General features: G+C 40.7%; 1 protein-coding gene across 1 annotated transcript in view; it reads right to left on the reverse strand.

Annotated features, from left to right (window-relative positions):
- Nucleotides 1–960: 960 nt before the first annotated feature.
- LOC146684786 (prickle-like protein 2) overlaps nucleotides 961–25,835 on the reverse strand; it is a 36,375-nt gene continuing 11,500 nt past the window's right edge. The window contains exons 2-9 of the mRNA XM_085443305.1: nucleotides 11,452–11,636; nucleotides 6,417–6,530; nucleotides 6,168–6,305; nucleotides 5,677–5,880; nucleotides 4,873–5,059; nucleotides 4,131–4,285; nucleotides 3,199–4,000; nucleotides 961–3,107 (exon numbers count right to left, since the gene is read on the reverse strand). Of these exons, the coding sequence (XP_085299431.1) occupies nucleotides 2,152–3,107; nucleotides 3,199–4,000; nucleotides 4,131–4,285; nucleotides 4,873–5,059; nucleotides 5,677–5,880; nucleotides 6,168–6,305; nucleotides 6,417–6,530; nucleotides 11,452–11,583 (2,688 nt within the window). The 5' untranslated portion in view covers nucleotides 11,584–11,636 and the 3' untranslated portion in view covers nucleotides 961–2,151. The remainder of the gene's footprint in view (nucleotides 3,108–3,198; nucleotides 4,001–4,130; nucleotides 4,286–4,872; nucleotides 5,060–5,676; nucleotides 5,881–6,167; nucleotides 6,306–6,416; nucleotides 6,531–11,451; nucleotides 11,637–25,835) is intronic.

Here is a 25,835-nt window from a genome sequence, read left to right on the forward strand (position 1 = left end):
TTTTTTGTTTATTAACTGGTCCTTGTTATATTGCTGAAGTGGCCAGTGTCAAAGTATTTCTGATTTACTCTGTGACTCGAACACTGACACGGCTCAGGCTGGATTATCACTGAAGTATTGATATTCATTTAAATGTGACCAGTGACAAGAAACTGCAGCACAATAATGCAAGAGATACATTTTAACTTTTTTCCAGGCGCTAGTGTAACAGGATTAACTGTAAAATGTCGAGCTCTATATAAAGTCTTGAGTCACCCCGTTTTTGGGTTTTTTTTTTGGTTTTTTTAGATTTTGTACAGTTCTAAGATGCCTGAAAGTCAAACTTTTGTGCTTGAGTCATGAATGAGTCATGGATCAGTGGCTTAACAAACAAATAAATGAAAGAAATTCCTTTAAAAATGGTCAAGTACAAGAACTGGACTGAAGATAAAGTAGCCAATATTTAAAAAAATAAGAAAGACCTTAAGAAAGCTTGGAGAACTCTTGCTCAATACCATTTCAAAAATGAAAAGAAATTCTGGCTCCTTGAAAGCAAAATATAGAGAAATGAAAGGAGGCCCCAAACTGCACAGTACTGTAGACTGAACCAAAACATTATAACCACTCAGCTCAAGTCATTACCTGGTTATAACGGCGCATTTGAAGGTCTGGAATATATTAGAAGGTAAATGAATGCTCGGTTCTCGTAGTTAACCTGTTGGATGTGCGAGAAATAAGACAGTGAACTTCTCATTTTCAGACTCCTCGGGTCGGGTCAGGACACTTGACCTGCTGTGGAAAGGCTTGTGGTGGTTATTATCTGACTGACAGTAACACTGCTGTGGAAGACACTTGATGGAACGTTTATTCAGCAGAGCTTTCCTTGCAAGGAAAGTTACTTTTTCTTTAGGAATGGTAGAATGGCTTAGTGAAACATCCTCTGAACTCAAAACCACTTTAACCAAAAAAAAATATTCCTGGTTGTTCATTGACATACACTTTATTTTCAGTATGAGACAACAACAACAAATTAACATGCAAGCCTCCCTATCTCTACATCATGTTATACAAATAATGGTTCTTTAGTTACAAAATATATAAATATTTAAGACCATATGTACAGGACATTTACATTACTACATCCATTATTAAAGTTTATTACTATATATACATCTAGTAGGTATTATTCTTTAATATTCTTATAGTTATTATTTGTGTTATCATTATTATTGTTAGTGTTATTAGTGGTAGTATTAATCAACTATAGGTAACTCTCAAAAAAACCAAAACAAAGCATGTTGCAGAAGAGAAAACGGGACCATACCTGACGTTACTGTGCCTGAATGGTCAAGGAGCAGAGGCTGTCTGGCGCTCTGTCCTTGGTGAAGCAATGGAGAGCCGGCTATGCAGAGCACAAGGTTTAAAAGACTATTTGTACAAGGTGATAACGGGGCTAGCGAGCCAACACTATATTCCAGCAGCATTTGGATTCCACTGAGGTAAACAATGACACAGCTTGGAATCTAGCACGTAGCTTGCACTATCCCAATACAATTTCTCGTTTGTCCACACAGAATAAGTTTACTGCCCAGGGCTTGGATCACTGAGCGGCGACGTGAACAGTCATGTCACTGTAGTTTGACCACTGGCCTTTTCCAGCTGGAATAGTTCAATCTCTCTGTAACATGGGGTTCACGCACAGACACGCACACATGCCATGTTATTTTACCTTGACCACAGTTTTTGTAGTTGTCAAATTCTTCAGTGCTTCCCGGTACCATCAGTTGATCTCCATCAGCGTAAACACTCCCGTTGTGTAAGCCAGCTGAGCTTCCTCTTAGGATTAGATCATTCTGTGTAGGTGTACACAAACACTACATGGTGTAGAGTTGTGTAAGCTCACAAGCACAAAAAATAGGCCTTTTTTTCCCTCTTCAACCCCACCACTCACACACAAAAGCACACACACACACACACACACACACACACACACACACACACACACACACACACACACAGAAACTCTCTATTCACTCTCACTTTCAGCTGTCTCACTCTCACCTTCCCACTCCCTCTGTTCCACCATCTCTGCTGCTTTACACCGTCTCCTTACCTTTCTCTCTTATATCTTTCACTCTCCTGCTCATCCCTCCCCAACTCCTTGCTCTATATCTACGAAATGATGCAGTTTTTGCTCTTCCTCCTCTGGCGGGTGTGCAGCTGGCCATGAATCGGTCCGTGAAGAGGTCCGTGATGGCCACCTATCCCAGAGGGACTGTAGCGATGGCGTCGCTCCTCGTTATTGATGTAGCACAGCTGCACGGGCCGAGGGATTGGTTCTCCCATAAAATAAGCCTCTTCTTCCTCAGACTCGGAGGAAGAGGAGCAGCTAGAGCACCAGGGGTCAGCAGCCTCCATGTACCCATCGCCCCAGCACGGCCCGCCCAGGCCGACAGGTTGCCAGCCAGCATTCTGCAGGGTAAGATCAGAAGTGGTGCGGGGACAGGGCCGGTGAAGCTGCTGCCTGTACCCGCCCGGGTCCAGCCCGAACAACTCCCGTGCAGCATGACCAGAGGGGAAACGATCATAATCCTCCTGAACGCGACGGTACGGCGGCTCCATCATTTGAGCAGGCCGGTCTGCCACCAGGTGCAAGGCGTTGTCAGAGCGAGAGCGGCGAGAGCGTTTGTGGTGGCGGCCACTGCGGTGCTGGCCGTTGCCGTTGTTCCCACGATGGTGTTTGCGGCGTCTGGGTTGTGGCTGCTGGTTCTGGGTCACAGATTCCTGCCCGCTTAAGCTTCGGCGGGGCATTCTGTCACTCATGGGAGCCATCCGCAGATTCCCACTGCTGCCCATCACCCCGACACGACCTTTACCATCAAAGCCGAGCGGCTGTGGGCCATCCCAGTACTGCAGTGGGTAGCCGACTCTCAGAGGGGTGTACATGTTGTTGTTGTTGTATGGGCGGGAGGAGGACAGCGATTCTGTGCTGTGGAACTGGACTGAGGAGCTGAGGGTACCCATGTTGCTCTTTTCAGACACATTTACACCTGAATCTTTACTCAGGTCAGGCATGGAAAACCTTGACAGATGCTCCTGACGCTTGCTGACTCCATCTAGAGAGTTACCTGTTACAAGAAAAAATAAAAAAATAAAAAGTCATTTTTTTCATATAATCTCATATAAATGACCTTAACTTTAGGCTTTTTAACCCCATACCTGTAGCATTAGACATAGTTAGGGAGTCCATGGATCCACGAGGGGTCTGTTCTAGAGGAGTGAGGGGCTCGTTAAAGCTCATGGCATTGATAGGGTTCCTCCTGGTCAGTGGGGGTCTTCCATTTCTCTGGAATCCATGCAGACTGATACTTCTCTTGTCAGAGAAACCCTGATTCTGGCTAGACATCTCATTGAAGCTCATCTGGGTGCGCAGCTTGTTGGGTCTGAACTCATCCTGGCTGTGCTGCATCCAGTTTTCATTAAAGGAGTAGCCTCTCAGGGCAGCCATAGGGGTCCTCTTGGCATTCCCTTGCTCCTTTCCCCAGGAATCAGGCCTCTTTCCTGGGTTGGCAGGACTCTGGGCTGGTGGATGAGCATTCGCATTAGGATTGTAACCTTGCCTAGCATTACACTGACCCAGCAGATGAATGGGTGTAGGGCTAGGGGAGGGATCCCGCTGAGGGCCTTCATAGGAAGGAGGGATGTAGGGGTCATCTCGGCTCATCCACACCTGGTTTAGGCTTGGGGCTCGACTTGGAGTGCGGCTAGGGGTGCGGTTAGGCGTCCTGCTTGGAGTCTGACTAGAAGTGAGGCTTAAGCGATCCATCTGACCAGAGAGGGGATCCATATCAGCAGAGAGACGGTCGGGCATCGATGGAGGAGCTGACTGGCGGGGTTCGGTGCTTCGCCTATCCTGCTCAGCATTCCTGCGCTCTTTCTTTCCGATCTTGGTGCTGTGGCGGGACTCACGTGAGCGAGCACTTTGGAAGGCAGAGTCTGAGGAGTCAGATTCCTCGGGATCCTTAATTGTTAAAATAAACAAAATATATATGTGCATAACTAGAAAACTCTTAAAAATGTATACTAATTAACAGCGGGTATATACATAACTAAATGAGGAGATGCTTCAGATGTATTTTCAGTTTCCTCACCTGTCCCGCACTGCAGGACCGTGAACAGAAAATCTGCCCCTGCTTTGGCAGGAAGGGGCGTCCAAGAAGGGAGCGCTTGCAACGGGCACAGCAAAAACATTCCTCAGTTGCATGCCAGTGCTGTCCATCATAAGTCATCTGACCTTGGTCAATGCCTTTAATAAGATGGGAACAAAAACATTTGACCATTTTTAGTATCGACACATGACGAAAAAACATCAAAAACTGATGTTAACCTTTAGCTATTAAGCAAATTTTTGTCAGATATGTTGATATGATACCTAATTTTTATCCGATATGCTGCAAGGCACTATTTACGTTATGAGCGAACAGAGCCCTTTGTCTCTTAAAGTAAAAATATTTATGATTTCATGCCCACAGATGATCACTCAGTTTGTAAGATAGCATGAATAAATTTCACCAGCACTACTCCCCAGCAAGAGGAAGCACTCATCTTTCACAGCTTCCATCTGGATACAACATGGGAGCACCCTCTGAAACACACTCTTTCACTGTTACTGAAGCTTGGGATGATAATAACTATCCGCATTTCACTGCACTGAACCCGCCTCTCCACAGCTGCGGCACACAAGGCTTCCAGAGCTGATAAGAGTCACGCTTACAATAAAGGGCTGTTGGAGTTTTTTTTTCCACGAAGCAAGTACAGGAATAGCATGTCTGTCACTCTTGATAGCAATTCATTTAGATATCAGAGGACTTGAAACAACAATGAAAGTTGTACCTATGTGTTCTCCACATGCGTCACAGTACTCTGCATAAAGGGACTCGAAGCAGTTGCAGCAGTGTGGTCGTCCATCCTTCATGATGTAGCGCTGCCCGCCAAGGGTGGTCTCACACTCGTAGCAACAGAAATGCTTCATGTGCCAGTGCCGGCCCTCCGCCTCAGTGCACTCATCAGCAAAGATGATCTATATGATTAACACATTACATTTATCAGCAAGCAGATAACACACAATATCTACATATGTTGCTATCCTGTATCTCAGGGTCCTGTATTTTATTCGTGTCACGTCCTAGAATAGGATCCTTTTTGACATACTACCCCTTAATAGGATCATCTACCTCCACATAAACTGACAGGTAGATTAGTAAACTGTTAGAAATTCCACCAAAGCGTGAGTGTTCTTAAGTGTAAAAGTCAGGCATATTTCAGCTGAATAAAAACGATGATCTAGGCATCCTTTGTGCTTGCATTTTATAATATTCATGTAATTATTTCACAAAATTACCTTATAAAGAAACTAACTTAAAAGGTATGTACGTGACATCAGATTTATATCTTCCAGTTAAAGATAATTAAACAGTTTAATCAAATAGAAATTCTCTTTCCAATACTTGCAGAGCACTGTGGCCTGACTTATTATTCAAGCCCGCTCACTATAAATTACAGCGGACTTTCCAAGACGTGGCAAAGACACTGAGACATCTTTTCCCTCCAGACTGATTCCAACCCCATCCAAGTCTGTGAGCATGAACCATTCAGCCATTTCCAACCCCAAAGGGCTCCAAGCCCAGACAGGCGCACCTCATCACAGGCACAGCAGCGGGGTTTCAGCCTCTCGGCATGGTGCCGGCCACAGTAGATCTTGCCATCCTGGTGGAAGTATATGAGGTCCACCAATACTTCCTCGCATGTGCCGCAGACAAAGCACTGAGGGTGCCAGCATTTTCCATGACCTGCCCTTGGTGCAAAAACTACAATGTCCCCTCCATTTATCTGACCCCCACACTGTAGGAGAGGAAAGGAAAAGAGAAGAAATAAAATTCAATGAAAAGAAACAAAATCAAATGAAAGGTACGAAAGAAAGTGAGAGAGTCAGGTAGTGTTGGAAGAAAAGGCAGACAAAGAAAGAATGAAAGCTGTAAGGTGTGAAAAGAGACAGTATTGAATATTTTCAAGACTAACATGCTTTTATGAAGGAGAATTAAAGATATTTGCTACACAGACGATGGCCCAAGTCCGGAAAAAGTAGGTCATTATGTAAGGAATGAAAAGATGTTGGTTGCGTGGTTTACCTTGTCACAGGCGGCCCCATTGATAGTTAGGGGGAAAGGACGGACATTGCCTCGGCCCAGGTTATCTTTCTTCCGTTGATTGCTGAACAGCTTAAGCTCTCGTTTCTCCTCCTCGTCCAGTGCATTACAATATCGTACCTGAAACAACACGACTCATCATTAGAGCTGAAACACCACCTAACCTCTGGAAATCATAAGAGTAAAGAAAATCCTTCATGTATTACTCAGAATTTTGTTGTGTAGTTTTACCTCATTGTCATGTGGTGGCAACTGGTGAAGCAATTGCTTGATGCGGTATTTCTCTCCAGGGCTGTTGATATAAGGAACCTTCTCCTCTGGTAAGCAGTTATAATACTGATGCACCTGAAACAGAAAATCAAACATGTGGTTTTGCTCTTGAGTGACCTCTCAATTTCAAAATGTGTTTCAGCACATTTGACAAAAGGTAAAGTAAATATTTTCTACCCCTTTTTCAGTGTGCTTAGTCTCAACTCACCCCGATATAAATATTCTACGCGTTTTGTTACAAAATCCTTGATTATGTTAGTTGCTAACCTCATCTGTCTGCTGTTTGGTGCTCATAACAACTTGGAAAGTCGGAGAAAATGTTTCTACATAATTTGCCAAGTTCTTTACATCACACACAAAAGCATGATGGATGAAGTAAAAACATCTGTTTGGAGGTTGAAAGTTTTGATTTATGACACAAATTTGCATATTGCACACAATTCTTTTTTATTTTAATTTGCACTAAAATATAAGGTTTTGTTGGATAAGGAGTTGTTTCAGAGTTTTTCTTTGGACATTGACTGCTTTTTTTTTTACTCATTTCCAGTCCAGGTCTTGTACCTCACCATTTTAGGAGAAGTCTTTTTTGTTTGTAGAACAACTTAACACTGACCTATAAATCATTCAAGCTTAAAAAAGGGCACCCAATTCAAGGTACGAACCAGTGTTGTGTCTACACATAAAAGCAAGTTAGTGAATTGTATCATCGGGCATTTGCAGCCTGTTGCAAAAAACATCTTTAGTTAAATCTACAAAACATGCCAAAGATAACATTGTTCGACACATATTAATTGTATTTTTGCACCAACAACATGAATACCAGTTATTAGCCAAAAACTTGATCAGCATGGTGCAGTGTGTCCTTACAAAATTTGAGGAAACTGGACAAAAAAAAAACAACCACTATCCAAGAAGCTGATTAAACAAGAACTGGACTGAAAATCAGTGGCAACAGGTCTTATGGAGTGATGAATTTAAATTCAAAATTTTGCTTCAAAATGTCATCAATATCAAAAGATAGGCACCACAGTGGGCATCTACAGCCATCTTTAAAAACACAGTGGAGGTTCTGTCTTGCTTTGGGACTGCATTTTAGCCAGTGGTGCTGGGGATCTTGGCAAAACTAATGGATGAATGCAGAAAAGTACCATCCTATTTTGATCCAGCATGCAAAACAAATCTGGAAAGCATCTGGTTGGCAGCAGCTTCATTTTTCAGCATGACAATGACCCCAAACACACTGCCAAGTAATGGGTTAAAAACAAGACAAAAAATAAAACAACACAGAATGAAAAGCCTATCAGTCATGGATTGGCCTCACACACCTCAATATTATTCAAGCAGTGTGGGATGATCTTGACAGAGAATGGAGCAAAAAAGGCAGCCAATATTCAAAACAAGCTTTGAATGTCCTTCAAGAAGCCTGCTAAACTTCCCCTGCAGATTAAAGAAATTAAATGAAAGCTTGTCTAAGAGCGACTGTGTTGAAGAATAAAAGGTGTTGATACTGTATTTATGTTCTGTAAATTTATATACTGTAAAATTTACCGCATTGTTATCGAAAGAAACAATACAGTAGAGAAATGAGAAAGGAATTCCTATTCAGTGCAGCTCTGATAAGAGTAAACCACAATAGTAAAGGTGGGCAGAAAAAGAGCAAGAATAAAGCACTTATGTGATCCACTGTAAATATAAAAATATTAAATGGAAAGTACTGTACTCATTTTAAACTCCTGTTTCTGATCTTGAACTTTCATAGAGTACTTTGCATGAGTCAGTTCAAAATAATCTTTATTTAATTTAGACTTTTCCTTGATGGAACTCCTCAGTTCACTCTTCATCTAACAAACATTTTTAGTTCTGTTTCTAGTTCCTCAAAGACAACTTCCTTCTGCTCGGCTGGCACTCACAAATAGATGGTTTAAACAGCTGATGAGTTTGGGCTGCTGTGCTCACAGCTGGAACTGTGTGTCTGAGATGACCATGTCGAGGATATCTACTCTTTTTCACATCATACAGAGGTAAGAGTAGAAACCGATCGTTTAGTCTGAAGCCTGGGGTTGTGGCTTTTATAGATTACAACAATGAATTTTAAATCGTGATTGATCTGTGAATTCTAATTATAAAATTATGATAGACAGAAGAAATAACTATAATTTCTTTAGTTATGTCAAATTTAAAGTATATTTTAAAGCTGGCCTATACAATAGCATCCAAATATCCACAATTTGTTCTTTATACAAAGATAAAAGTTGGCTGTTTTAAATAATCTACATTATTTCACTGATTCATGGAAAAATTTTTATGTCTTTCCCTTGGAAGTTGGTGTCTGGAATTGAAAGTGTTCAGCACATTGAGATGTGTGCTGCTGCTGCAGGCACAACCTTGAACAGCACCAGGTTCTTTAAATTTTCAGCAGCTAATATTCGCATTGCTTAAAGGAAATCTTAAACTTGCACTGCAATTATAATTCACGATGCAGTAGCACTTGCCATCCGTGCCCTGAACCCTCTTTTGTAATTAAATGCTAGCCGATGAAACAGAGAAAAAGCCTTGAACGGTGTTTGAGAAGTAAACACTGAAAGGATAGAAAGCAATCTTGTTACTTGTCTCGGATTTTCAACAAAACAGGCTTTCAACGCAAAGTGGTTCAGTGTTCAGTGCAGTGTAAAGATCTATTTTACTGAAGTTTCTGCTCATTCAATTTACTTAATCAGTAGGGTGGAGAGTGAGGGAGAAAGGTGGTTCTTCTCCGTGTTGCCCGTCACGCTCGCTCTTAGGAGGAGGGTGACGCCGACTCTTATGAGAGCCAAAATCATTTGCCTTGAACCACTTTTCTCTGAGAACTGTCTCTCAACTGTGCAACAGGTGGACTTTAAAATATTAAGCACATCGACGAATAAGAACTTTCTTCACTCTCTTCGAAATTTCTTTGTTAATCGGGAAGCAAAAATACTTTAAATCAGGGATAAAACTTCACATTCATTCAGTGTAAAGACATTTTCTACATGTTAAACGTAGAAATGCTGCTGGAGTAAATGAATGACGACTCTTTTGGCTCAAGTTGTAAGAAATACATGTGTAAAAATGACATATGAAGCTACAGACTGTCCTGTAATTATAAAATGTAAAATTGATTTTTTTTGGTGTTATTTAATTGTTTATTACTTATTTACTTTGGTGTGTAAATAGCCAGTAGGATGCTGTTTTTAGTAGGAAATGCTGAAATTTATGCCTTCAGTTATGTCTTTCCAAAGCCGCCCAGTGGGCCAAATTGAAGTCGTTGGCGGGCTGATTTTGGTCCTCGGGCCTTAGGTTTTACATACCTGCTTTAAATGGTTTAAATGTGATCCATTTCATGCAAATTTGTATAGGAATGCAGCTTATTTTCATTACTGGTTACCATGTTAGTCATCTTGTCCAGTCCAAAAACCACAGGTAAACAGGAACAAGTGACCTTGACAATAAATGCAAAATTGATAAACTAACTAATTAAACTAGCAGTTATTCAGCTCTGAATTTACTGGAATCTCTAGCCCACCAAATCCTTTCTTTTCTTTTTTTTTTTTTCTTTTTTTAACTTGAAGCTCTTAAAGGAAGTTGTTTAGACAAAAAAAAAGCAAAAACATGTTACAACAAATATTGAAAAGATCTACTGTTAACAAAGTTCATTCCTCCCATCCAATCCTGATACAACAAAACATTTTTGAAACAGTAAATGTTTTCAGCTGGGGAATTTGAGTCCTGACAGCTTGATGAACTATGCTGCAAAATTGTGATTATCTTTTAAAATGCAAGTCTCTTTAATTGTACAGAGAGAAATCAGATGTGACGGGCTTAAAATTCATTACGTTCAAGTGTATTAAAAAAAGAAACGGGCAGCTTCAAATTGCCTGCACCTCCTGTTGGATGACAGAGGCTGCAGCCTCTTTCAGCATCCTGTCAAGATGGCTGACTGGAGAAAATGACTGTTATCAGCCCATCCTGTCATCTGTTAACAGAGTACTAGGAGGCCTGTTGCATTGGAGTCCTTCTCATACTAAATAAAGACAGAAGTGTTTATACCGAATATAGTTGAACACAACCGTGCTTATCTTATGTCAGAGCTGACAAAAACAACAGGCAAAAATAAAAAATGAGGAGGAAATATCTTCCTCTGGATTTACAGAGCCAATTGCATTAGCTTGGTCATGCATGCAATTAAAAGGCATTTAAACTGCAAATGAGTCCAGACAGAGAATTGCGAAACTGGTACGCATAAACATGCTGCCACACATTTCCAATTAGATTCATCCAAACATTCACTGACTCAAATTACTTCCAGTCCTCTGGGTTTAAATTTGCTAAGTTACAGTAAAAAACAGAGCAGACTGAGGCTTAGTGTGCCTAGAAGACCACATAGTCATCATGTTTACTCGATACTGATCAGTGAAACAGCCTTTTCAAAGTGAATCCTCCTATATATTTGAAATTCTTGTACTTTAAACTCATCAGAGAGCATTTCAACATTTCATCAAATCTTTTGCTGCTTCGCATCTGTTCTTCAGACAATGAAATCAACTAATCAGTGTGTGGTTGCTTTTCATGATTTCAGTCATGGTTGTCAGTCTGTCTGACTCTCAATTTGGTTTCTACACAAAGTCAGATTAACACTGACAGCTGTAAAATGTCCTTACAATTATTGCTCCCTGAAATGCTTGACAGCATAGCCTTAGTCTACTGTAAGTCATCCCTGCCCTTCTCCCCACTCTAACCCGTAAGAGACTACAGCACCATGAAGGGGATTTCAAACAATGATGATATGTTGTCGTGTTTTCAGATGAGTGAATTTTCCAGCTCGGGATTACTTCGATAGATACTTTATTATCCAAATAATTAAATTCTCTTGACCGACTTGGTTCAATTTGATACGGTCTGGCACTGTTGAACAACAACAGAGAATATCTAATGAAGTACTTATTCGCGTCATAGTTTGTTTGTATCTGTAACTATATACCTGCTCAGGACTGAGGCCAGGGGGAACCCAAGCATATTCCTCCAGTGCACATCCAGAGTCATCATCAGAGGTGGAATTCCTCTGGAAATCGTACATCAGCTTGGTGATGGTCTTCTCCATCTCCAGAGACATGGCTGTCACAACATGCTCCACTACCCAAACCGCTTGAGTGGACACAGGTATTCCTGTGGAGGAAACAGGCAGGAGAATGAGGGCGAGGCAAAAAGAGATTGCAATAACAAAAAAACAAAACAAAAAAAGAAAGGAAAAGACAGATGATCTAGAGCAGCGGTCTCCAACCTTTTTTGCGCCACGGACCGGTTTATGCCCGACAATATTTTCACGGACCGGCCTTTAAGGTGTCGCAGATAAATACAACAAAATAAAACTAGTACCGGTACCGAAAAAAAGAAGATTTATTTATAAGACACGTGAAAAAACCGAGTTAACGATAAAAATGATAACAAAATAACGCTGAAAACCGATAAAAACCCTGAAAACCATACATTTCACACCTGAGCCTCAACTCTGGTGGCCCGGTACCAAACGACTCACGGACCGGTACCGGTCTGAGGCCCGGGGGTTTGGGACCGCTGATCTAGACAGATCAATCAAGGGATAGAAACTTTAGCATTGAAGGAACTGGTAGTGGTAATGTGTAGTGGTTTGCACGTTTGCCTAAGAATTCCCAGTTTTATTCCTGGTAGAAGACACAAATGGGGCATCCTTCTTGACGGGTAACAAAATCTGCCCAATCAAACATGTGGAGCTACCCGGCATGGTGACACTTTTTGAATAAAGAAGCAGCCATAAGTAATTTGTGGAGTTTGTGTGAAAAAATATTTGCTGTCTGTCTATCTCTTGTGTTTTTACAAATCAATACATCAGTCTGCAGCCACTACTAGCTCCTGATGGGTTTCACAGATTAAAGTTTTATTGTCACTGGGTGATTGTACTGCACAAACTAATTAAAATCCACTAATAAGTCAAGGAGGCTGACGGTCACATCCAGGCCAAATTAATGTCACTTCACCCAAATCTGACCAATGCACCACGACCTATAGTACTGTCTGATTTTAAAGACTACTACTAGTCCAGCAACTGCTGTGAAAATAGAAAAGTGCTGACAAAACAAGAAAAAACAATATGACGTTGACCTTGAGCGCAGTCATCAGATGACCACTGTGTGAAAGTTTGACTAAATCCTGACCAGTGTTCTTGGATGAGCAACGATTCTTGCAAACTGTGGACAGATGACAGACACCTCGCTATTACATAAGCTCCTCGGGTCCCCAGCCAACAAGATACCCTTTTTTACAAAAATAAAAACATAAATGTAAACTTCACAGTGGATAAAGCTAGAAGCCCCACAAAGTAAGTAGAATTAATAGGAAGTCAGTGGGATCTTTGTACAGATCTTTTAGAGATAAAGTTTGGAGAGCCCCAAAGTCAGTGGGATTGATCTGCTGGGGGTCATGGCTGGCTCTGCGGGAGTCTTCAAATCTGGCAATCCATCCAATATATAAATATTTCAGTCTGTAAGCGGTGTACTGACCAACAGCTTAAAATTTTAATCAAGTCTGTGAAACACATTCAGAATAATTTATTCCAAAAAGAAATTTACAAATATCAAAGTTGCTCGCCAGTCCCAGGACTTTATTATCAGCAGACAGTGTTTCATCTGCATTTACTGTGTTACTCAGAGGTATGGACAACAGATCAGTTCAATCTTCTCCTCCTTCTTTCTGTTTGAGAGGAGAACAGCTGCACACATTACTGGCCCATGAATAATTAACAGCAGTAAAAATCGCCTCCACCAGCAAAGTATGAAAATGAAATGCAACTCATTTCGCAGGATATTTAGTGAGCCGGCAATGAGCACAGGATGGAGGTGTGTTTACATCTCATGGATTGTTATTTCAAAAGCTGATGAGTGGAGAGATATTACAATTAATTAATGCAAATTGGGAGAAACAATTGTTCTTTATAATGCTGTCTATGTCTCATATAAAAATGAGAAACCCATTGTGTTGCAATTAAATAGTGCTGTCTGACCAATGCGGACATGTACATAAAGATGAGACAGCAGATGACACATTTGTTCTGTGTCTGTAGGTCGTGCATCAAGGTCATAGCACTTGAGTGAGGAAAACAACACTAGATGATGGTCGCGGGAAAGCGTGAACAAGCCCTGACATTTGTGATTCAAAATGATTTTTCCCAAACTATGATACAGGTCTTCTCTGGCAATTTCAGAGAGCAACACCATTTCCTGCAGATTAGAAATCACATAAAAACACAGCTTAAGCAGTGGCCAAGGAACAGCAGACATTTCTACCGACTGAGCCAGTGAGTCAGCCTCCTTCCAAGCAGAGCTGAGTACTGTTTATCTCTCTAAGATGGGTGCTGCTGATTTCTTTGTGAAGAAAGATCGCAGGTATGTAACCTTGAGCCTCTAGCCTGGCCCGAGGCTGTTCGTCATTAGTGCACAGAGGCTGAGTAAGAGTGGGCCTGCTGGGTAACCTGCAGCCTGTTGCTCCAGACAGGCATCACTTCAAATGTGATGTCCACTGGCAATGTGAAATCAGATCAGTGATTCAGTGCTGAATTTTAACAAGATTCTGTCATTATTATTTATATGGTGACAAATTCTCTTGATACCATTGTTTCTATTGTCAATATTAAAGCGTCATTTGTACTCTAAGTCATATGAGATTATGATCAGTCTGATATGGCAGTCGATATATATCACATTGACTGCCATGTGTTGTTTCATTGTTTTTTATTATGGTTGTTTTCTTATTTAAGTGGCGCCCACAGTCACATATGGCGTCACTTGTTGCACATTACTTTTAAGGATCAGCTGGTCATTGGTGGATAGCCCAGGCTCTGGTTGCCTAGGTAACCCTCTAATGTGTTTAACAGAGCTGTTGAATGGAATGACTCATTCGAAGGCTCTGGTATTTAGTACCCTGTCATATGTCAATCATCGGTATCCTGTGTGTTCAAAAGTCTATCTCAGGACCCCCACATTTTGCACTGCCAGCGTTTTTTTACCCACTGACTTTCTGTGATCTTTGGTCACCACGTCACTGCAAAATTGCTTTCTTTGTGTGACTGCAGCTTTATCAAAAGGCAAGTAGACTGATTTGTACATATAGCCAGCAGCTGGGGGGAAGAGGTATAGTTCAAAGTTAGAAAGAGGTTCAAGAAAACTAAAAACATAATAGACTGTATATAAAAGATAAAAAGCAAAAGCAACACAGAGGTGTCCTGGACTTGTAACCTTACAAATGGCCAGCACTAATTGCTCTCTTAATCTTTCCTGATAATTTTAGTATTTCATCTGCTAGTTTTAAGCTGTACTGAATACAATATGATCTTAAATTGATAAATCACAGTCCTCACTAGAGTCAAAAAGTACAAGGCAGGTCTGCTTTGTCATTGATAAGTTTCCCTATGAACAGATGGTGCCATTAGACTTCTATGCCAGATCTACCTTCTTGCTTGTCTAGCTTCTAAACAGCATGATGCCAATGGAGGTTTCACACGGTGACTTCACTAATCAATGACTGAGGTCACAAAAGCCAGATCTGTCTTTTTTATATCAAATGAAAGTTTATTACATGGAAATAAGCAACGACACCTCTGTTATAACTGTAAAAGAAAAGTAGCAAGCACTCCAAGTAGTCAAGGTTCCTGGCTAGGGATTAGTGACAACACTTTTTGTTAATTAAAAACAACTATAGATCTCATTCTAATGTTCTATGCATAAAATATACATCAGTAAGACAAAGCCACTGTGATGACGCGCTGATTGTTTCTGGTTTTGACATTTTTAAGTGAACCTCTTATCCCAAAGCAGCACACATGTCTGCTGATAGCGCCTTCAGTTGATCTTATGGGCCTGGTGTCAGTGATTTGTTTGGACACGTAATGAACACCTCTGAGACCCCGATCTCCGAGTTATCTAAAGAGAGATTGGCTTGGTTCAGCCAAGTATGTCATAAAGACTGAAGGCAGGGGGAAACATAGCTAGCCTTAATCTAATGAGGAATGATATGACTTCCCACAGCTCCAATATTACCTTAATTACATGTTGTGTCTTCTAAGCTAACAAGGCAGCCATAATTACAGAAGAATAAACTCGGTTTTACTCAGATTTTACAAACGTAAAAGTGCAGAAGATTTTAATTCTGTTCCTTTGTTATGCTGTCATTACACAAATACAGTGTGTCATTTACAGTGTGTAAAAGAAAGCAGCTTATATTTTAAAAATTGAATACAAAACATACATAAGGCGTAACAAACAAACATGCAATAGTGATCCTGTTCCCTGTGCCCAGTATTTGTGCTACTGAGGAGCATTTGGGATTCATTTTGCAGCACAAATTGTTAGATTGAGAGGACGACAGCGTCACTGTTCGCACCAGTGCTTCGATTAATGGTCCCTTCACACCCCACTTATTAAGATGTACTGTAAGTCTCTACTGTGCATTATTAAACAAAGACACAGTGTCCAACTGTTTGACAACACAGGGTGTTGTCTTTACACTCTAACTTTTGACTGAATGCACATTCAGCTGGTACAGAAGGCTGCTGATGAGTGTGTGACTTTTTGACGTAATACACACTCGCCAGGCCGACTGGTTAGTCATAGCACTCTCCTCTGTTCTTCCCCAGCAACACAAAGAGAGAGAGAGGAGAGACAAGTTGTGAAGTTCTGTTTCCTGGAGGAGGCAACTTCGGCATAATGCATTTTCAGAAAAAATGGGTAATGTATTTAGAGACGAAACAAACATTTTAACAAAGTTTTCTATTATTTTTTTTAACTTACATGTAATTGCCTTCTAGGCTTTGAACATTTATTTCACATGCCTTTGTAAATATTCCTGCCTCTTAAGAGAGTACTCTAATGGCTGATTTTGATTTTAGAAAATTATCATGTACTGCAATCATTTTTTTTCCAGTTCAAAACATGATGGTAATCTTTTTTTCACTAAAAATATATTTGCAATTTATTGCAAGAGAAAGTACAAAGTTTAAATGTTTCTAAACCATTTTCATAGATGTGTATTAACCATTTAAGTTGCCCCTATAATGGCTTTTCTTAGTTTTTAGTTCCTAAAGCTCTGTTTCAGATCACAATAGGAGAAGGTTAGCCTAATGTTGTCATCTCAGTCACACAGCTCTGGCTGTAAGAGCAGAAGAAGCTCCACCCCTCTCCTGTTCAAACCTTCTGTTTTGAGAGGGAGCCAATCAGAAGACAGGCAGCCTTAAAGGGAAAGGAGCCCCTCTGGGATAAATAAAGAATGTTGTGGTTGCTCTAATAGAGTCCAAGGTATAAAATAACAACCTGGAAATGAGCATAATAGGTCTACAAATATACCACAAAGCCTACTTAATGTACATTTAGTGTTATTTAGGTTTGAGGGTTTTTAAGTATATAGATGTTAAAGGGCTTTTGTAATTAACAGTGTGTGAAGATCTGAGGCAGAAATGACGTGCCATCTAATCGATACACTTTCAGTGAAATAGAAAAAGGTAATTAGAAATTAGTCACGTTGCAGGAATAATCATCACATTATTCCTACAATGTGACTTTCTTGACTTTCACTATAACACTGCATAAACATAAATAATGCAATATGGAGCTGATTAGATTAAAACAAATGAAGAAAACAGAGACTAAAACAAATACCACATTTTCCTTACAGTAAAATGTAAATATCTTATATTGTCATGCTTCCACAATCCCACAATGATTCACATTTGTAGTATACTTTAAAAAATAATGGTCCTACAAAAAGTTCGAGCTTTACTGAAGAAGGTTTGATGTGGATTAAAACCCCTTCAGTGTTATTGTGAGTGTGAGAAAAGCTTTCTCTTCATTCTCTGATGATTTCAGTCTGTGATTGGTGAAGCCCCAGGCCAAACAGAGCCGTTCAGAGTCATTTCAGGTCTCTTGGTGACCTCCGTCGCTGGTCTTCTTCTTAAAAGGTCACTGAGTTTGTGAGGACAGCCTGCCTTGTGCAGAACTACAGCTGAGTGTAATCCTTTCATTTCTAAATAATTTATTTAGGGAGGTTCACTGAGCTGGAAATGTTCTTGTATCCATGACCTCACTTGAGCTTGTCAGATTTATTGTGGACTATATCAGACTGACACACCTTGGCACCCACAACTAATTATATGGCATCTAAAATCTGGTGGCTGCATCTGTGCTCATTTGGAGCTTCATAATAAATACGGGGAACACAAATGCAAACAAGTGTTTCTTATTGGTAATTAATTGGGATAATTAAGCAGAGATATTATCACAGTGATCTAAAAAAGGGAACTTAATTCCACATGTATTAAATGTTGTTAAACTTAAAAGTGTGTGTGTGTGTGCGTGTGTGTGTGGAGGGGGGGGGGGCTATACTGGCAATGATACATAGAAATAGAAATATCAGATACTGACGAATGTTATTTTAACCAGGTGCAGCGGCAAGTATACAGAAGAGAAGACAACTCAGTTGAAGTGTACCACAGAGAGGCTGCAGTCAGCCAACTGTAGGTCATTTGGAAAAACTCTGCAAGTTGCCATAGCAACCAATTGGTGTGCAAAGTCTTCAACAACACCCATCCAATGCGTGCCTGTAGAAATGTAGGCCCATGATTTTATTGATTTAATTATAACGTACAAAGATGGAGAATCTCCCCCTTCACTATATTTTCTCTTAACTATGTTGACATTATTAAATAATGGACAAGGCACACTGTGTTTCACTCTTAAATAATCTCTGAACCTGAATTTAGTTTTTCTATAATTTGCCTCTTCTTCACTCGAATCCAATTAGCGGAGCCTTCATTTACACATAAATTAATCGAGATTAATCCACATCTCTTTGCCAGAGGACAGAAGATCCTCACAACAAATTGGGTAATTTTGAGAACAAAGAGAAGAGGCTCGACGCACAATAGCTCCAATATTATTGAGAGAAGCGACTCTTGAAAGCATACGTTATCGGGAAACCGAAGGAAAGAGGCAAGATACAAAGAAACAATAGATAAAGGGCTGTAGATGCAGCGTTAAGAGCAATGCTTTTCCTTTTTCACGTGTCATGCTTCACCCACCTCCCTCCTTCCTCCTCCCATCCTCATGTGCCTCTGACAGGCTCTGTGTGGGTGTGCATGAGAGAAAGAGAAGGAGAGGGAGTGATGGAGAGAAAAAGCTCTTATTTATGTAAAAGCTGACATGAGAGAAGGTGCTCGGCTGAAGCACAGAGCCTGACCGAAGCTCTGTTAACCCTTCGCGGTCAGAGAAATGCCAATTAAAATGGACTACCTCCATGCCGGCGAGAAAGATGCTAAGCTGACTTTTAATCTCTTTATCTGTTCCCGATGTACAGAATGCCAAGAGTAATTACAATGTTACATTAGCTAACAAATTCCCTGCCTCTTTGCGTTTACAATCCTCTCTTTAAAACAACAAGCTTTTAATGGAGCTCTTCATATTCAAGACATTAGTCTGAATATTAGATCTTACAATCTGAAAAAACTGTCTTAAAGTGAATGCAATCACTCCCTTACTACACAAAATCAGGACAAAAGAGGCTTGTAACTGTCTCAACAGCATCTTGATTGTCAGCTACCATCAGTGCTGTATGCAGACAATTATGTCATTGTAAACAAACAGTGTGCAGAATTATAATCCCAGCATAAAGTAATTAATCACTTTTGCCTGTTGTGGCTTCTGCTGCAGTGTTTCAGCAAACTGTTCAGGGTTTAGGAACAATGTTAAACCTCTAAATATGTGCTTGAAACAATCAGTAAAATCAGATGCAACATATCCTCTCCTCTCTATTGGTAATGGCAGCACTTTGCCACTTTCAACAGCATCACGTTCTCAAAGACTCAGCACATCCGATTAAATATTAAAGGGCAGAGTACAGTGGGAGGTTTGAAGCTTGCTGCTCACACATTTTCTGCTGTGTATATATACTAGCTATACATATGTTAAAGAATGGGTAGTGGTTTAGTTAGCCTCTTTCTACATGCATAAGACAATACCCTGGGAAGGGCTTGGTACACAAATACACAAATTGGCATGCTATACGCAGTAGAGGCCAGTTATGGAAAATCTGAAACACATTTGCTTTTTGGCTTCAGTGGAGCTGTAAGGAAAAATACAAAGTAGCTGGTTTTGATGACCAGCAATTAAACATCTCAGCCAGGCCTCATTCATTTACCCATTCATTAGACGGATACTGCTAAGGTGGCACAATTATGCAGATACCGAGTGATCAAAATGCAAAATGGAAAACTGATAAAGAACCACTGGCTTACTTTGCTCATATTTGTTAAGTAGTTGTGCAAATTTTCTTAAACAGCTTCGCTGTTATTTTCCTACTTCAGACATCTCGTCTTAGCTCTTTCATCATACGCGATGAGGACATCCAAAGATGGCGTCTCTTTGTGTCACTAATAATTTTCTAGTGACTTTCTAGTGACCCTCATTCTCAGAGTTCTTTGGTAATTATCTGCCCAAGGCCCTTACATGTCTAGGTTTAAAACATGGAGGTGTAGGAACTGGACAGTAGAATGTAGTTATAAATTTAAAAAGTAAAAAAGTAGTTAAATAAACTATGCTGTCAGTTTGTTGGTTTCATCCATTGACATCCGGATCCTACGAACTTGCACCCGGTGCTGCACTGTGAAACTAATTTGGTTGCTCATCTCACTCCTCGCTTGCGTAATCAGCTGATATAATCAATTTCACGGGACCACAGATGGATGAAATCTGGTATCGTCCTCCTCACCTCGACCGGCTTCCTCATGCAAATGGCTTTTCAGCGGCTCGGCAGGTATAGTTTGGTTTGGCACTGACTGAGCGTGTTCGGTTACACTCAAAGACGCAAGAAGAACTCTTACTCGTGTTGAAATCAGCCACGACGTGATGTCCTTTCACAAACACTTAACTGTACTCAGACAGATTCATGGTGACACAACAAAGCACTTTTGGCAGGACTGAAATAGTAACCTACTGCTCCACTGACGCTGGTGTGTGTGAGCCTCCCTGCTGGACTAACAACAGCCCAAAATGTCAACCCTTGGCCTCTTTCCCCTCCCCTGCTGACCTCACTGTTATCCCTGATTAATAATAAAGGGTTATAAACACATGCACAGTCTGCTCGCACACATTTGAGATTCTTGAACGCACAGCCTTTCCAACCTGTCACCCAACGACAGACGGAATTATCTGAAGCAGCAGGAAGCAAGTGTGCCAGAGCACAGTTACCTTCCATAGGGGATAATGGCACGGCAACAGGTTGTCACAAGGTAAGTGTGGCTGTGCAAATACAGAAACTCTTAGATGTATACACTCAATGAAAAGGAAAGCCTCTGCAACAGCATGGCAACTGGGCAAGAGGCTTCACAGGAAATGTGTTCTTTGTTTTTCTAAACGTAGATACACAGATGAATAGGATGACAAGAAGGCAAAAAATTTCAGATTAGCTTTTACTGGGAATAAATCTTGAAAATGCAATCTTTCAAGTTATTTCAGCATCCTTCATTCCTCCATCTTGTTTCTTAAACCACACACGCACAGACGGGGAGGTGTGTGTGCGTGTTTGTGTGTTCAACGGCTCTCTGAGGCCTGCGTGAAGAATCATTATCAAGGACGCTCATAAAAAACAGCCAACACACTGCTAATTCTCATCTCCGGATAGAAGCTAGAAATCTTGAAGAGAAGTTTATGATTTTACACATGAACGATTGGTGGCTGTCAATTTGTCATCCATCCACAATTATATAACCCTTCATTTCAATAACAATCGGCTCTTGTAGTGCCAATCAGCTCATAATCCAGTTATGAGGATTAAATTCTTACTGCAGCTTATTTGGATCAGGACTAACAAGAAATTAATTGAAAGGGGCTGACCCTATAGGAATAATGTTCTGCAGTTCAGCTGGCAGAACAGACTGAGAAAAGCTCTGAGTAAGTGACAATACTGGTGATATAATTGGGAACATAACACACACTCAGACTGGCTGTTTGCATTTTTCACGCAGTGTTGTCATCAATAGCTGGAGGGACAGGATTTTCATGTGCCGAAGCTTTGGATCCTAAAAAGTACAGGCGACTAGACCAAAATGCTTAAAATTAAAGCAAATAAAGCACTCTCTCTATCGCTGTCCCTTTCTCTCTCTCTTTCTCTCTCTCTCTCTCACACACACACACACACACTGTTCATTTTCTTGATGTGCTAATTGCTGGAGGTGTGTTTCTGAAATCCAAAGTAGGACTCTTTTACCTACAGATGCACAAAATTTCACAAGAACCTGAAAAGCTGTAATTAAAGGGTGACACATTTCTGCTCCTCTCCCACTGTGTGTGGGATGGCCTGAAATAGAATTGCAGGGTTTCAACAGGCGAATCACACTCTACACCGCTGCACAGGCACCATCCGGCGACTCGGGGAATGGAAATGGATACTGCCCGCATCCTCGTATTTGTTGGAATTTTAACGAATGATCAGACAGACAGGTGCGATCGGGTACGATGACAAGCAGAGCTCTGAGGAGCGATGGGCTGCCACAGGCGCAGTGACTCTATCTGAAGTTGTGATATATATATATATATATATATATACATATAAACACACAAAGTGAATCAGTCTCCAGACCGAGCCTGTGACCTGTGCAAGTGGGGCAGCTGGGCGGGCAACGGCGCATGTTTTCCCTCAACAGCTGCTGGTGATTCATAAACTGAGGCTAATTCCTGTGTGTGATGCCATTTACATCATTTGCCTGAGGGTGTACTCTTTAATATGGGACCGTTATTATTCCACAGCGCCTTGTGTTGCTGGTGGGGTAGAGGGTACATGTGCGCTATATCTGTGCTGCCTTGTATTTGTTTGTCTGTGCATGTGTGTGTGTTAATGTGCCTGTGCGAGTATGTGAGAACGAGAGAGAGCGAGAGAACACGAGAGAAAGAGTCTGTTGCTATGCACTTTTACACATCCTCCCACTGGTCTCTTCACATGAAAAATCATGGCAGAGAGAAGATGAACACACGTAGCTGGGCCATTTTCCTGTGATACAACAACATTTTAGCCACAAAAGCACGGAGAGCTTCAGCGGAGCATCAGAGGTCGGCCAGATCCCAGAGCCGTCTTGATGCTGTGAGGGAATAGGGCTCGAACCCCTTTAAATTGCTTGTTGTTTTGCCGGATTGCTCCATTACTACAAAGGATTCCAGGGTCAGAGCAATGAGGAAGTCACTGCTGTGTTTTATTGTTGAGTCAAGGCAGTATGTAATTTTGCGGTTAAACCTAAGGTGGGGAGTAATGTTATATTGGCTATTATGTAAGTTCTGATTTACGTAACGATTTACAAACTAGGTGCATGTATGATTGAAACAATTGTCCTTTCTCCTACTGACTGTAAACAAAGCGATGTGCAAAGTTTCCATGAAGAAAACAAATGTTGTTGCTTCTCAAATAAGCAAGTTTTCTTGGGGTTTTTTTGTTTAAATTAGAGTTCAGATAATTGGTTTGGTTACAATTAAGATAATGCAGTTAGGGCTGGTCACCTTTGTTAAACTTTTATTTTTTATTTTTTTTTATTTTTTTATTATTTTTTTTCTCCTTTTATTTTTTCTCTGCCAATCTCCTCTCCTCAACCCCTTCCCTTTGCAGAGTTTCACTCCTTTGCACCTGTCTCTATTCCTTCTAGAGTTTTTTTTCAGTTTTGGTTTTTGGTAATGTTTTTCTCCCTCAAATGACTGACGCTGTCATTTATTTTGTTGGGAGGGCAGTAAATGTGCCAGAGCTAAATGAAATGGGGCACATTTGGACAGCAGCTTTATTGGCTTTAACAATAAGTTCAGATAAAACGGTGCAACACTGCAGATTAAACACAACTCAGAGAGGAACTTGACATAGGGGTATACTGATTTAATTGTAGTTCCCTTAAAAAAAGCAATTTCATCGTGTTACTTCTTTCCTGTGTAATTACCCAGTGTTATTATACAACCTACAGCTATGCTCATTGGGTTACGACCGGCGCTGACAATTGCACACATATGAAACACCAGTATATGTGCACCCCTAAAGGGATGAATTATATAAGATGAAATATGTTTAAGGCCAAGAAAGAAAACCCTTTTCTTTTTCTGAAACTGGTTGGTTATGATGCTACGGCACTCTATGAATTTCACAATCTCATCGCTCCCTCCAGAAATAATGTTAAAAATCTCAATATATTTCCATAATCTCCCTTTTACTGGCAGCGAACTAGCCGCAATGTTTTTTTTTAAACCGACGCAGAAGGGCTGATGAATGTGTGGATGCTGCCATATGGGAAGGATTTACTTCTCACAGTGCATGTGTAAAGTGCTGTCCATACGAAGAGTCGTCTTTTCATGTTCAGACCAGGGCTTAGTTGTGTGAGTGCTTTGCAACGTTTTGGATCACCTTCCCAGTGCAGCCGTGATTAGTTAAGTATAAGTGGTACAACGGTGAATAAATCACATCTTTTCACACAGCTTTCTAGCAAATAGTTGGTGGTCCACTGAGGTAGTAGTAGATGCATCATTTTTGCTGTAAACAAAAAGCAAGCAACAGAGACCTCTGTGCAGATAGCAATGTGCACTAGCAACATTTGCTCCCCGCTGGACCCGGGTTTTACACAAAGGAAACACAGAACTGAATATATAAATTACCCAAAATCAAAAGATTGGAGAAAGTAGCCAATAGAGGCATGATTCATTTGACACCCTCTGTCATTGCTGTAGCACTTTCCCAAAACCCATGCTTTGTGGAGCGACTCAACAATGGACCTCATGTAATGACTCACGCCAGCAAACAAAAAATGCAAGTTGACTGTGACAGGACAAAAGAAGCACACAACAAGATGAGACAAATTTATTAGCTCTCAGTAGAGCCAGACAAAACCGGGGTGAGATGGTCTAACGGTGCTACAGGTGTTCCCAGTGAAAATGCAAATCTGTTAACCCTCGCATGAATGAAAAACTTGCTGAGAGAAAAAAAAAAATATGACTACATATAGACCAGCAGTGGCTACCATTATTTCTGATAGAGCCTTTTTTTTTATTAACTTATGACCTTTAGTCACAAGCGATATGATGCAGCACAATAAGACCAACACCAGCTAGTCTGTGTGGCTAAATGAAGAATAAAAGATGGCTGTGACATTGCTTGAATAATAAAAAAGCAGGCCAATCTTGATCCGTGTACCGAGGCGATCAGTTACCATTAGCCTAAAAGCCATTCAGCTAGCAGCTCAAAGCTGTAGACATTATCACAAAACATAATTAACTAATGAGAAAAACCTGGTGGCCATTAACCGGGATTCTGCAGCTGAAGGGCAGTGACAAGACGTCGGACTTAAATGGGTTATAGCACCGGGGACAAATATAGTGAGTGTGCGTGTTGGTGTGTGTGAGAGAGAGCAACCGTTGGGCTTACAAAGGGTGAAATAAGAGGAACAATTATGATACCTCATTTTGTGATAAGAGCGGCTTCCCAGACAGAAAGAAAAATAAATATATCAAGCACCTTAATAGAGGGTAGATAACTGAATAAGGTTTGGTGTAAGAAAAGGCAGACAGTGAGATGGAGATTATGCAGGGTAGGATAAAAAGGATAAAAATGATACCAACAGAGGTGAGGAGACAAGGGGTCCAAGGGGAGAAGTCTCCGTTCCTGACTGAACTACAAATGGAGCCCAATCAGCCTCGAAGTTGCCAAGTTTCAGATTTAAGAGCTTTAAATCTGTCAATCTGTCTGGTGAAAGAATGATGTCTAACAGAGTTTGTACTTAGACTACATTAAGATAAGATAAGATAAGATAACCTTTATTAGTCCCACACGTGGGAAATTTGTTACACTTATCTTGCCACTGATATACTCTTACAGATGTGAAAGCTGACTATTAATGTAACCTTGTAATCTGAGGTGTCAAAATGATAACTACAACTGCAAAGTTATACAAAGTGAGCAACTCACTCTTCTGCTAAAAGATCATTAGAAATCCATAGGTGTGGAGCAAAAGGTAGAAATTAGCAGACTGGTTAAACAAATTCCCTTACAGACACAACGATCCAAGCCAGAAAACAAACAAATTGAAATGCAAAGGTATAATAAAACATCCTGATCTGGTTGAGATTTTTACAGTCTAATTGGCTTTTAACAGTACTGCTCTTGTCCAAAGGCAATAAATCTACTACAACATCTGTTCAGCGAAGCCTATAAAGCGACGCAAAATGGAAAGCTCTGTATGTTGTTGGATTAACAAGTGCCATTAAATCATGTCTGTTAAAAGAGTAAGAGGTACTTAGCTTCTCTAAAGTCATTAATGGATGATTTAGGGCT

This window comes from Copadichromis virginalis, linkage group LG20, assembly GCF_057382275.1.
Source record: "Copadichromis virginalis isolate Kocher_CV1m ecotype Utaka linkage group LG20, C_Virginalis_male_GT1.1, whole genome shotgun sequence".
Classification (NCBI taxonomy): domain Eukaryota; kingdom Metazoa; phylum Chordata; class Actinopteri; order Cichliformes; family Cichlidae; genus Copadichromis; species Copadichromis virginalis.